Source organism: Oryctolagus cuniculus, chromosome 17 (genome assembly GCF_051225735.1).
Source record: "Oryctolagus cuniculus isolate XC-2025 breed Fujian yellow rabbit chromosome 17, ASM5122573v1, whole genome shotgun sequence".
Classification (NCBI taxonomy): Eukaryota; Metazoa; Chordata; class Mammalia; order Lagomorpha; family Leporidae; genus Oryctolagus; species Oryctolagus cuniculus.
In genome coordinates, this window is record NC_142883.1 from 63,390,505 (window position 1) to 63,404,067 (window position 13,563).

Below are 13,563 nucleotides of genomic sequence, written 5' to 3' on the forward strand. Positions count from 1 at the left end.
AACGCTCCTCGCCCCGCCCCTCCTCCGCGCCGCGCCTCCGGAATAAGACTACAATTCCCAGAAGTGCCCTCGCGCTGCCCGCCACGTGTTTTCTCTGCTCGCCAATGGGCGGAAGCGCCGCGTGAGCTTGCTCCCGCCCTCCCCGGCGCTCCGGAGCACGTGGAGGGAAAGTAGAGTAGGGGTCTGAGCTCAGTACCGGGAGGCCCTGCTCGCAGGTCCAGGGTCGCGGGGGCGGCCGGAGTGCTCGGTGCGCAGCGAGCGGGCGCCCCCCCCCCCCGCCCGTGCCCCGCGCGTGCGCGCTGTGCCCCTAACGGCCCGGCACGCGCGCGGCAACGGTGGCGGTTCCTCTCCCCTCCCCTGCCCCTTCCCCGCGATGCCGGTGCGCACCGAGTGCCCCCCGCCGGCCAGTGCGTCTGCCGCGTCCGCGGCCTCGCTCAACCCGCCGCCGCCCATCAACACCCAGCAGCCCGGCGTGGCCACCAGCCTGCTCTACAGCGGCTCCGAGTTCCGTGCCCACCAGAAGAGCAAGGGGAATTCGTACGACGTAGAGGTGGTGCTGCAGGACCCTCTGGCCGGGTCCTCCCGCCTGCTAAGACCCTGAGGGAGCCTCCCCGAGTCTCCCAGACCGAGACCCGCTGTCCAGGGTCCTCCTCTTGGGGCCCTCCTCCTGCTGGAGTTTGCTGTGGGCAGAGCAGGATCTCCCGGTGCTGGCTGCTCAGACCGGGCACTTTCCGCCCGGGTGCTGTCAGCATCTTATTAACTGCCATGCCCTTCCCCGCCCTCTCGAGCGGCTGTGAAACCCCCAAACTCTATGGAATTCAGGGAGAATCGCCCACAGGACGGGAGCTGCAGGTCAGAGCTGTGGGTGAGCGAGTGTGGCTCAGCTGTTCCAAACGCTTCCCCAGTGCCAAGGTCAGCAGATGACGGTACCTACAAGTGCTCTGGCAGGTTTCGCAGGGAACACCTTTGTCACCAGCACCAAGCCTGGAGGCACCTCGGCGTCCCTGCGGTGCTGGCATCCTCTGGCTGCCCGAGTTCATTGCTGCGTGGAGGCCTTGCCTTAGTGTCTGATTTATGGCGTTACCCGGAAGTAGTTGCCGTCTCAGACCTGATAAATGGCACAAAAACTTGTCCAGTTTCTCAGCCCGAGCCCTCGCGTGACGTGAAACATCTCAGCGTGTGCTCCAGGGAGCACGATGCTTTAATCCGAGGGTTTCCTGTGCCAGGAATCCCGCTCAGGATGACGCCACGGGTGTGGGTGTACTATGCGAGTTCAGCCACAAAGTAACCATGCCGGTCTCAGAGCCACATAAGAAGTCACTGGAGCTGTCACAGCACACCTCGAGGCGTGTGGAGCTGGTGTGGTTGCAGGCTGGCTCCTGGCGGGACCCACAGCGGGCCCGGTAATCTTCCACCTTCCCTCGCAGCCAACCCTGACATTCCCTGTCCCATCTGTCTCGGTCTCCGAGAATGGACCCTGCACACAGAGCCTCCAGCCACCGGGTAGCAAAAGCCCTTGCTCGCTCACTCACCACTTTGAAAACCCTCCATCCCTAACCTAATGGCTCCAAGGGCAGCAAGTTTACTGTACACCCAGCAGGGTTGAGCAGGTCTCTTGGGGCGGGGGAGGCCAGCGTGGAAGAAGAGGAAATTGGCTGGTGGGTGGGCATCGGCTGGCGGCTGCCACCCTCAGAATCCACTGTGCCCCTCGCGCCTCTTCCTCCTGGGCTCCTGGCTCTTGTCATTAGAAACATGAGCGTGTGGACAGGGCGGGCACTCACAGGGTGGTCAGGGTGCTTGACTGGCATCTTAGTTTGTGGCTGGCACGTGCTGTGCCACGGGGGTTTGCTAAGAGGCTGCTTGGAGTCTTCTGCCCATTCGTGGGACGGTCACGCAGCACCGACGCGGAAATGGACTAGGGAGAGAAGTCAGCCGGGGTCAGGGGTGGCGGGCACCACGTGCACGGGTGGGGAGGGCTCGTGCCACAGCCTGCAGCCCAGCCAGAGGCCTGAGCGGTCAGTGAGCGGTCCAAGGTCCTCAGCTGCAGGGAGCTGACAGCGTTCTGGGACCAGCTGGCTTTGTCTACAGGCCACTTGGCGCATGTGTACAGGGGACTCCTGAGGGCCCCGGGGGCTGGTGGGGAGCCTTGGGCTCTGCCGCCTTCCCCAGCCTGGCCTGGCGGGATCTCGCACACCGCGGGGTGTCCCCCGCTGGATATGTTGTTCATCTGCGTGTCTTCTCTTTGCAGCACGTGGACACAGGGAACTCTTACCTTTGTGGCTACTTGAAGATTAAAGGCCTCACCGAGGTAAGCCCCTGTGCACTCCAACCAGAGCCCGGAAGGGTCCAACTCACCGCAGCCTCACAGGGAGAGGGGCAGGCTGTCCCCACCCGGGACCCGAGCAGAGCACGTGGTCGGTCGCCAAGCACCTGTGCTGCGTGGGGAGCGGGCAGCATTGTGGTCGTGGCACATCCTGTCGGAAGTCATTCAGAGGAAGCTGTGTAAATGATGTCCCGGTGTGACCCACGCTGTTGGTGTTGTTTTGAAGTCCTCCAGGAGCAGGTCGCCCTTAGTAAGGGAAGCCCCTGCAGTGCTGAGCATTAGTCAGGCTCCTCAGAGGAGGAGGGTGTGCCAGCCTTGGCCTTCCCCGGGGTCCAGCCTCACACAGCACGGAGACTTGTCCCTCCCCGGTGCAGATGGCGTGGCCTTGACAAGCGCTGGCTCCTCTGCACAGGCCCAGATATGGGCTTAGCGCAGCCAGCGCAGGGACATGTAGTGAGAGAGGGCCCAGCGCGTTTCCAGGAGGCCCCGGCCATGTCAGGCCTCAGTTGCATACCTAGGGGCTCTAGGTCACATACCACCAGTGGAGCCATTGTGAATGGGCAGGGCCTGGGCTTCCAGCATAGTCAGGGTTGTGCAACCATTTTTTTTTTTTTTAGGATTTATTTTATTTATTCGAAAGAGTTACAGAGAGAAGTAGAGACAAAGAGAGAGGTCTTCCATCTGCTGGTTCACTCCTCAAATGCCGCAACAGCCGGAGCTGTGCTGATCTGAAGCCAGGAGCTAGGAGCTTCCTCCAAGTCTCCCACGTGGATGCAGGGGCCCAACCACTTGGGCCATGGAATGACTTTTTTTTTTAAAGATTTATTTATTTATTGGAAAGTCAGAGTTACAGAGAGAGAGGAGAGCCAGAGAGAGAGAGATCTTTCATCTGCTGGTTTACTCCCTAGTTGGCTGCAGTGGTCAGAGCTGTACCAATGCAAAGTCAGGGGCTTCATCAGTGTCTCCCACCTGGATGCAGGGGCCCAAAGACTTGGGCCATCTTCTACTGCCTTCCAAGGCCGTAGCAGAGAGCTGGATCAGAAGTGGAGCAGCTGGGTCTCTAACCGGCACCCATATGGGATGCTGGCGCTTAAGGCCAAGGCATTATCCCGCTGAGCCACGGCGATGGCCCCCCTGAAGACTTTATGTATTTATTTATTTTTTGACAGGCAGTGTGGACAGTGAGAGAGAGAGAGAAAAAAAAAGGTCTTCCTTTTTGCCGTTGGTTCACCCTCCAATGGCCGCCGTGGCCAGAGCGCAGTGGCCGGTGCACAGCGCTGATCCGAAGGCAGGAGCAATGTGCTTCTCCTGGTCTCCCATGGGGTGCAGGGTCCAAGCATTTGGGCCATCCTCCACTGCACTCCCGGGCCACAGCAGAGAGCTGGCCTGGAAGAGGGGCAACCGGGACAGAATCCGGCACCCGAACCGGACAAGAACCCGAGAGGCTGGCACCACAGGCAGAGGATTAGCCTAGTGAGCCGCAGCACTGGCCCCCTGAAAGACTTTTTTAAAAGTATCCATCTGGACTTTGGACACAGTGCTTACCATAAATGCAAAGCGTACCAGGAAGGCTGAACATTCTACAGCCCTGAAGAAGACTAAAGTACCTCCCATGCTCCATGAGGAGGTACTTTCACAACCAGACCAGGTTCAGGCTCAGCATCCAACCCTGACAAAAGTCACAGTTCAACCTTTTGATGTAGAACTTACCCTAACTCCAGAATCTGTTGTGGAGGGTGAACCACTCCCAACCATGCAGGAGACTTCAGGGCAGCCTCCAGGGCCACATAATGAAGTGGTCTGTCAGCCTCCAGTTTATTATGAGATGGTAGTTCCAAAACCAAGTCAAGATCAAACTCCGCATCCAATGTCACCCAGTGGCACAGCTGAACCTTCGAAGTTAGAGTCAAGCATAACTCAGGTACCCACTACACAGGATGAACATTCTACAGCCTTCAAGTCTATATCTCCTCCTCCTTATCCAATGTACCCTGAGGTGACATTTTCACCTCCAGTCCAGATTCAGACTCAGTATACAAACCTGCCTCAAGTCACAGTCAAGACTCTGGACCTGGAAATTACCCAAACTCCACAACGTACTACAGAGGCTACACCTTCTACTACCATGCAAATGACCCTAACTCAGTCTACAGAGCCACTAAAGGAGCTCGTAACTCAGTCCCCAGGGGACAATGAGATGACAGTTCCAACAGCAGGTCAGCATCAAGCTCAGCACCCAACATCACCCAGTGTCATAGCTCAGCCTTCCAAGATGGAGCTAACCATAACTCTGGTACCCACTGCAAAAGCTGGCCATTCTCCATCCCTGAAGAAGACTACAGATCTGCATCCAGGCCAGGTTCAGACTCAGCACTCAACCCTAACTGAAGTCACAGATCAACCCCTGAATGCGGCTGCCACCATAAATGTCTGTGAGCTCTGCACCTGCAAAGATGAGACACTTTCGTGCACTGGCCTCAGCCCAGTGCAGAAGCTTCACAGAGTTCCTGTACCAGAGCCCAACAGCTACAACGGCACCTTCAGCATGTTGTAAGAATCTCCCTTCCTCATGGTTCCCTACAGCCTGCCTGTCTCAGCAGCTTTTCCTCAAGAGCCTCCTGAGCCCTCCTCAAGTCCCCACCTTATGTTGACTCTGTGTGTGTGCGTGTGTGTGTGTGTGTTTTGGCAGGCAGTTAGACAGAGAAAGAGAGAAAGGTCTTCCTTTTGCCATTGGTTCACCCCCCAAGTGGCCACTTTGCTTGTGAGCTTTCCTGATCCTCCTTCTCTTCTTCTCTCTGTCCCTTCTACAGTCTCATGTGATTGCCCTTACTCCTTTTCCTGATTCTTTATTTATTGACATTTGCCATATTATTACCTCATTGCTTTACTCCCACTCTTCAACACAGCCTTCATCCCAACATATTAGAGATGATACAACAGGTTTAAGGATAGATTCTGGAGCCAGGTTGCCTGGCTTTGAACACAGGTCTCCCAGTGATTAGCTTTGTGACTTTCGACAAGTTATTTAGCTTGGATTCCATCTCTTCATCTATAAAACTGGATTATGGCCGTGATCAGTTCACTAGACCGTTGTGTATTTAGATGAGTGGATGCATACAATACATCACTTCCAAGCATATGTGAATGTAAACTCGTAATAAATACCATTATTGCTGAGCCCCTCAGTTGTAGCCTGACCTTACCTTTGTTCCTCTATACATAGTAGCCATTTTGTGCCATTCCAGGGTGTCATAGGAACCACAGATAGAGCACAGTTATTCTAAAACTTTACCTGAGGTTTACAACATGGCCATTATTTGTAAAATCAAGAAAAAAAAAGGGGGGGGAGTCTGTTTTAGGCAAAGATTTGTCTGATGGAATGATCAAGATTTAGACTGTCTGGCTACAAGAGATGGACTTAGGAAGCAATGAAAGATATGCAAACAAACTTGAATATTGGCTGAGGGGTTTCAAAGTTCATAATGAGATATGGAGTGTCATTAAAAGCTTGTGAGTAAGAGAAAGATGATTTAAAATGGGGGGTATTTTAATCTACTATTTTCTTTTTAAAGGTTTTTATTTATTTACTCGAGAAGCAGTGCAACAGAGAAAGAGGTCTCATTCGCTTATTCATTCTCTAAATGCATGCAATGGCAGAGAGTGGGGAGGCCAGTGCCGGGAGCACAGAACTCAAACCATGCATGTGTATACAAAGGCTGTTGATTTTTGTGCATTGATTTTATATCCTGCTACTTTGCCAAACTCTTCTATGAGTTCCAATAGTCTCTTAGTAGAGTTCTTTAGATCCCCTAAATAAAGAATCATATCATCTGCAAAGAGGGATAGTTTGAGTTCTTCCTTCCCAATTTGTGTCCCTTTAATTTCTTTTTCTTGTCTGATGGCTCTGGCTAAAACTTCCAGAACTATGTTGAATAGCAGTGGTGAGAGTGGGCATCCCTGTCTGGTACCAGATCTCAGTGGAAATGCTTCCAACTTTTCCCCATTCAATAGGATGTTGGCTGTGGGCTTTTCATAAATTGCTTTGATTGTATTGAGGAATGTTCCTTCCATACCCAGTTTGTTTAGAGTTTTCATCATGAAAGGGTGTTGAATTTTATCAAATGCCTTCTCGGCATCTATTGAGCTAATCATATGGTTTTTCTTCTGCAGTCTGTTAATGTGGTGTATCACATTGATTGTTTTGCACACATTGAACCATCCCTGCATACCAGGGATAAATCCCACTTGGTCTGGGTGGATGATCTTTCTGATGTGTTGGTGCATTCTATTGGCCAGAATTTTATTGAGGGTTTTTGCATCTATGTTCATCAGGGATATTGGTCTGTAATTCTCTTTCAATGCTGCATCTTTTTCTGGCTTAGGGATTAAGGTGATGCTGGCTTCATAGAAAGAATTTGGGAGGATTCCATCTTTTTTGATTGTTCTGAATAGTTTGAAAAGATTTGGAGTTAGTTCTTCTTTAAATGTCTGGTAGAATTCAGCAGTGAATCCATCTGGTCCTGGGCTTTTCTTTGCTGGGAGGGCCTTTATTACTGTTTCAATTTCTGTCCCAGTTGTGGGTCTGTTTAGGTTTTCGATGTCTTCCCAGTTCAATTTAGGTAGGTTGCATGTGTCCAGGAATCTATCCATTTCTGATAGGTTTCCCTGTTTGCTGGCATACAATTCCTTGTAGTAATTTCTGATGATTCTTTTTATTTCTGTGGTGTCTGTTGTTACGTTTCCTTTTTCATCTCTGACTTTATTGATTTGGGTCCTTTTTTAGTTAGTTGGGCCGATGGGGTGTCAATTTTATTTATTTTTTCAAAAACCAGCTCCTCGGTTGGCTGATTTTTTTTGTCATTTTTTTTTTTACTCAATCGTATTGACTTCTTCTCTGATTTTAATTATTTCTCTTCTCCTACTAGATTTGGGTCTGGTTTACTACAGTTTTTCTAGATCCTTGAGGTGAATTGAAAGCTCATTTATTTGGTGCCTTCCATTTTCTTGATATAGGCACCTATTGCTATAAACTTTCCTCTTAACACTGCTTTTGCTGTATCCCATAAGTTTTGGTATGTTGTACTGTTTTCCTCATTTACTTCCAGGAAGTTTTTGATTTCTTCTATGACCCAGTGTTCATTCAGGAGCATGTTGTTCAATCTCCATGTGTTTGCATATGCTCTAGGGATTCCTGAGTTGCTAATTTCCAACTTAGTTCCCTTATAGTCTGAGAAGCTACATCGTATGATTCTAATTCTTTTGAATTTGCTGAGACTTCCTTTAAGGCCTACTATGTGGTTGATCCTAGAGGAGGTTCCATGCACTGCTGAGAAGAATGTAAATTCTTTAAGTGTAGCATGAAAAGTTCGGTAAATATCTATTAGATCCATTTGGGCTATAGTGTTGTTTAAATCTACTGTCTCCTTGTTGATCTTCTGTCTGGTTGATCTGTCTATTTCTGAGAGTAGAGTATTGAAGTCCCCCAGTACTATTGTATTGGAGTCTAAGTCTCCCTTTAAGTCCCTTAACAAACCTTTTAAATAAACCGGTGCCTGCAATTAGGTGCATATACATTGATAATAGTTACATCTTCCTGTTGAATTGATCCCTTAATCATTATATAGTGCCCCTCTTTGTCTCTCTTAACAGTTTTTGTGTTGAAGTTTATGTTGTCTGATATTAAGATGGCTACGGCTGCTCTTTTTTCATTTCTGTTGGCATGGTATATCTATTTCCAGCCTTTCACTTTCGGTCTGTGTGCATCTTTGTTGGAAAGATGTGTTTCTTGTAAGCAGCAAATAGATGGGTTTTGTTCCTTAACCCAATCAGCCAATCTGTGTCTTTTAACTGGACAGTTGAGGCCATTAACGTTCAATGTGACTATTGATAAGTAGTAACTTTGCCCTGCCATTTCCCAAAGATATTTTCTAATATATGCTTTGAACTTCCTGTGATCTTTTGCTGTGAGGTTTCCTTCCTTTACCTTCTTACATATTGATGACCGTGTTTCCGTGTTTCTGTGTGTAACACATCTTTAAGCACCTTTTGCAGGGCTGGACAAGTGGCAACAAATTCTTTCAATTTCTGTTTGCTATGAAAGGTCTTTATTTTACCTTCATTCACAAATGAGAGCTTTGTAGGATATAGTATTCTGGGCTGGCAGTTTTTCTCTCTTAGTACCTGGGCTATGTCTTGCCATTCCCTTCCAGCCTGTAGGGTTTCTGATGAGAAGTCTGCTGTAAGTCTGATTGGAGATCCTCTGAGAGTAATCTGACATTTCTCTCTTGCACATTTTAGAATCTTTTCTTTATGTTTCACTGTGGTGAGTTTGATTACAACGTGTCGTGGTGAGGATCTCTTTTGGTCATGGTTACTGGGGGTTCTATGAGCTTCCTGTACTAGGATGTCTCTGTCCTTCTCCAAGCCCAGGAAGTCCTCTGCTAGTATCTCACTAAAAAGGCCTTCTAATCCTTTCTCCCTCTCCATTCCTTCAGGAATTCCTAGAACCCAAATGTTGGGATTTTTTTTTTTTACTAGTATCCTGTAGATTCCTAACAATATTTTTTAGATTTCTGATTTCCTCTTCTTTTCTTTGGTTTGACTGTATGCTTTCCTGTGTTCTGTCTTCTAAGCCCTGAGGTTGCTATTATGCATGTCCAAAATGGCATCTGTTCACTGTCTTGCTCGCCTTTGAGAGGTGAGTGGAGAGAGTGAAACTCCTGTCCGTACTGGTCCCTTTTATTATTTTCCTCTCTCCTGTAGTTAGCCTGGTGAAATTTCACCTACGGAGCTTCAAGCCTCATTCCCTCTAGGCTCCTTCTACTTTCCTGCTGGTTGTCTCAAGCTATTGAGGTTCGGTTCACTTCACGATCCAGCACTGGTGGGTAGATTCTGCTGCTGGTGTCCCGAGCTGTGGACTCCCACGCCCTCCACCGTGAATCACTAGTTCTGGAAGAGTTTCCTCTGCTGTTTCTTCCACAACTCTTCCTTGAACCTGCAGTATCTCCACTTTTATTAAACTGTCTCTTCCCGGACTATCAGTGTGCTCCCTTCCTATTCATCAAATGTAAATTTTATTATCCCCACTGACTATATAGGTAATAGCTAATCAAGGCAATGTTTTCCTTTTCCTAGAGATTTATCCTGCAACAAAATGGAGTCTATCGAAAGACGTGCATTTGAGTCGCTCCCTTTTTTGCAGTCTATGTAAGTTGCAATTTCATCATATTTGGAATTTGAGTAAATCTTCCCTGTGAACCACCTTGCTGTTCACCTTGAAATAGGGTGAAGCTTCTACTTTACATTTGTAGTAGAAGGTTACTAAAATTCTGTAACAGGTCCTTTTCATCTCTAGCACAGATGCTATCAGATACAAAGGTCAGAGTGAATCCCACAGAGCAGGGCTTCTCAACCAACTCAATTTTGTATTCAGGTAACATTTTGCAGCCCTGCACATGCTGCTGGCACCTAGTGGGCCAAGGCCAGCCTGCTGTTAAGCCACCTACTATATACAGGACAAACCTCCACAAGAAAGGCATTATCGAGCCCAAAATGTCAATAGCATTCAAGTTGTGAAACTCTGTTCCAGAGAAGTAAAGATCACGCAGTACAAGTATGTCATGTAATATGAAAATGATATGATGAAATTTAATGTAAAAGTGCAAGTATAATTTAGAAGCCAAATCTTCCAGTACAAGTAAATTCTTTAGTGTGTAGATAAAATGTGGAAGTGTTGTTTCATCTATAAAAATTAGAATCCCTCCTGAAAGAGGAGTATTCTTCAAATATATCCTTTTTTCTTCTTCATTCTCTTTGACTTCTGTCTTTTTTTGTAGAAATCTTGGTTGCAATTTACTGACAGAACTGAGCTTTGGGACATTTCAGGCGTGGCATGGAATGCAGTTTTTGCACAATGTGTAAGTGAAATAGATGATGAATGCATATTTAAAAACCATTTGTGTATAAAAATGGTATATAGTTATGTTTATCTGGGTATTAAGTCCTGTATATAAACTCTGCAAAGAAGGTCTTCATTTCAATTTTTTTTTTCAAAAATCTAACACAAAGTACTCTGGGAGAAAAAGGTTCTGGTGCTTTCTCAGGGTTACCTGCTTTTAAATCATAATGCAAAAATAATTCCTGGGACCCAGCCAAAGGGCATGTCTCTCCCCATCACCCAGATCATGAGCTTTTTCCAAAATGTATTTAACTCTCAATTTATAAATTATCTGTGGATACTAAGAACCTTTATACTTTAGTATAAAAAAAAATAAGAAAATACACTGCTCTAACATAATCCCACATGTTCTGTCCTGACTAAACTGCAACAGAAAGTGAGTTTTATTCCCTTTCAGCTCAATAATTCTGTGATGTTCAATGGCCCGAGGGAATTTTAGATTCAAGATAAAGATTCTCCACTCAACCTGACGTTGAAAGACTATCCACCTGTTCTGTAGTTCAGAATCCCAGTCATAACCATTCTGGTTATGAGGGAAGGTTTTAGGATGTGTGGAGGATGGACCAACAGTGCCTGCAGATCTTGGGGAAGAACACTGAAAGTCTGTTTTTCCTACACCCATACACTGGGGAGCTGGTTCCTGAGGCTCCTACACCAAGTGGTTTTGGTAGAATCAGTAAAAATGGCCTCAACATATATCATTCCATTAGATTCCCTCCTAAGGGGCCTCTTAAGTTTTCTGTAGACAACACAGGGAGAAAATCTGTGGAATCACAGCATATGAAAAGTAATGAATTCATTTAAGAACATTCACTGAGTGCCAGGCCCACCGAGTGCCAGGTGCTATATTAAGTGCTGGGGGTACAAATTGGAACAGGACAGAAGCTTTGTCTCCAGAGACTTTCATGCCAGCAGGGGGAAGTTGGGAAAATGAGTGACAGCCATGCTAGCATCTGTGCAGCAAGGCCAGAGAGATGAGCTGAAAAAGTAGGAGCAGAGCTAGGGATGGCGCACAGTACACAAGGCACCAGTTCATTTATCTCAAGATTCTGTGTCCATCTTAAGCCAAAGAAAAAAAAAAGCATTTGCTTCATGGTGATGCAAAAACCAGAGCTAGCTGGTATTGGAAACTAATTCTCTTATCATGTGATCTGAACATATCTAACTCGTGGTTACTTCAAAAATTGGCACAATGGCTGTAATACACCAAGTGTGTGTTGGGAGCTGGTCTCCTTTATTTGGGGACATATTCTTTTATTAGACAAAGCTAATCTGCTTCAAGGAAACTTTTGCTATCCCCGTTGCCCCAGGAAGACACCAGTGATCTTATGACCAAAGATGAGGGTTTTTAAAGTGAAAACAATGCTGTTCACTGCATTACAGAGTCCAGAAAAGAGTGCCAGCTGAGCTGGATTCATCATGAACTGGAGCCTAAGCTTCAAGGCTTTACGCTTGCACGTGCCCCTTCCAAGGTCCTGGGAGGGGCTGGAGCAATTTTTATATTCATAATTCTGCATGTTTCATTATAAGGGATTCCCCAAATTAGGTTAAGCTCACGCTCAGCAAAATCTGCATTCACCGTTACTTTGCACGTACTACATGCAGCCCAGTAAACATTCTTCTGAATGAAGCCTCTGTGTAAACAGCAGTGTGGTAGGATCAGTCTATTGTGAATCTGAAATCCACCTCAAAGACATGCCAAGAGCTTACCAGTGACATAACTCTCTTCAAATAGTAATAATCATTAAATCTTTCAGCTGAAATCAGAAATAAATTACAGAAAATCAGCAGTAATTGATAATTCTAAACATTAAGTATACATTTTTTCTTCTGCTTCATGCATGTACATTAAATGTTTTTTTAAAGAAATATTTAGTTGAAAATCAGAGTTACACAGAGAGAGGAGAGGCAGAGAGAGCAAGATCTTCCATCCAATGGTTCACTCCTCAATTGGCCGCTACAGCTGGAGCTGTGGTGATCCAAAGCCAGGAGCCAGGAGCTTCTTCCTGGTCTCCCAAGCAGGTGCAGGGGCCCAAGGACTTGGGCCACTGCTTTCCCAGGCCACAGCAGAGAACTGGATGGGAAGTGGAGCAGCTGGGACTAGAACCGGCACCCATATGGGATGCCAGTGCTTCATGCCAGGGCATTAACCCACTGTGCCACAGCACCGGCCCCTTGTACATTAAGTCTTAACCCAATGGCTTATTTTTAAAAATTGTTTTAGTCACTTCATTGGTTCTCACAATAAAACTCAGGTCTGCCCTTTGGGGTGTTTTGTAAGGGTTCAAAGGTTTCCACATTGTCACTTCCAGCAACTTTTCTTCTCATAATCTTCTCATCTGCACCATATTCTCATCTGTGTAACAAGAGATCTTCTTTTCTCTTAAGGTACTTCTTCCTCTGCCCCATATGTTTCTAAGTATTCTCTTCATTGCCTTTACTTTTTCTTCTTTAAGATTTATTCATTTATTTGAAAGTCAGAGATGGGGCTGGCACTGTGGCACAGCAGGTTAATGCCCTGGCCTGAAGCGCTGGCATCCCATATGGGCGCCAGTTCGAGACCTGGCTGTTCCACTTCTGATCCAGCTCTCTGCTATGGCCTGGGAAGATGGCCCTAGTCCTTGGGACCCTGCACCTCTCTCTCTCTTTCTCTCTCCCTCTCCTCTCTCTGTGTAACTCTGACTTTCAAATAGAAAGAAAGAGAGAGAGAGAGAGAGAGGAGAGGAGAGGAGAGAAGGAAAGATAGTTACAGAGAGGTGGGGGAGGGGGTCATCTTCCATCCACTGGTTTACTCCCCAAATGGCCAATATGACCGGAGCTGAGCTAGCTGATCCAAGGCCAGGAGCCGGGAGCTTATTCCAGGTCTCCCACATGGGTGCAGGGGCCCAAAGACTTGGGTCATCTTCCACTGATTTTCCAGGCCATAGAGAGAGCTGAATTGGAAGTGGAGCAATGGGGACTCAAACTGACATCCCATGTGTGATGCCGGCACTGCAGGCAGTGGCTTTACTCGCTATGCCACAGCGCCAGCCCCTGCCATACACATCTTTAATTCCTCCTTTTATTAGGTCATTACGTTTTAGGCACTATACTAAGTACTTACACAAGTGAGATAACATGAGGAATGCACAGTAATGCTTGGCAAATGGTACATGATTACACACGTTGCTTCCATCTTCCCAACAACTCTTGCCATTTAGAAACGATGACCCCTATTGTGTAGGTGAGGGAGGTTAAACTGAGATACTAGCAGAGAACTTCCCAGGCTTGGAGAAGGACAGAG

General features: G+C 47.3%; 1 protein-coding gene across 1 annotated transcript in view; it reads left to right on the forward strand.

The window, feature by feature from the left end:
- Nucleotides 1–67: 67 nt before the first annotated feature.
- Nucleotides 68–13,563, forward strand: part of LOC138846258 (leucine-rich repeat-containing protein 37A2) — a 38,681-nt gene continuing 25,185 nt past the window's right edge. The window contains 5 exon segments of the mRNA XM_089317147.1: nt 68–1,403; nt 2,249–2,308; nt 2,941–4,873; nt 9,458–9,529; nt 10,159–10,239. Of these exon segments, the coding sequence (XP_089173273.1) occupies nt 3,936–4,873; nt 9,458–9,529; nt 10,159–10,239 (1,091 nt within the window). The 5' untranslated portion in view covers nt 68–1,403; nt 2,249–2,308; nt 2,941–3,935.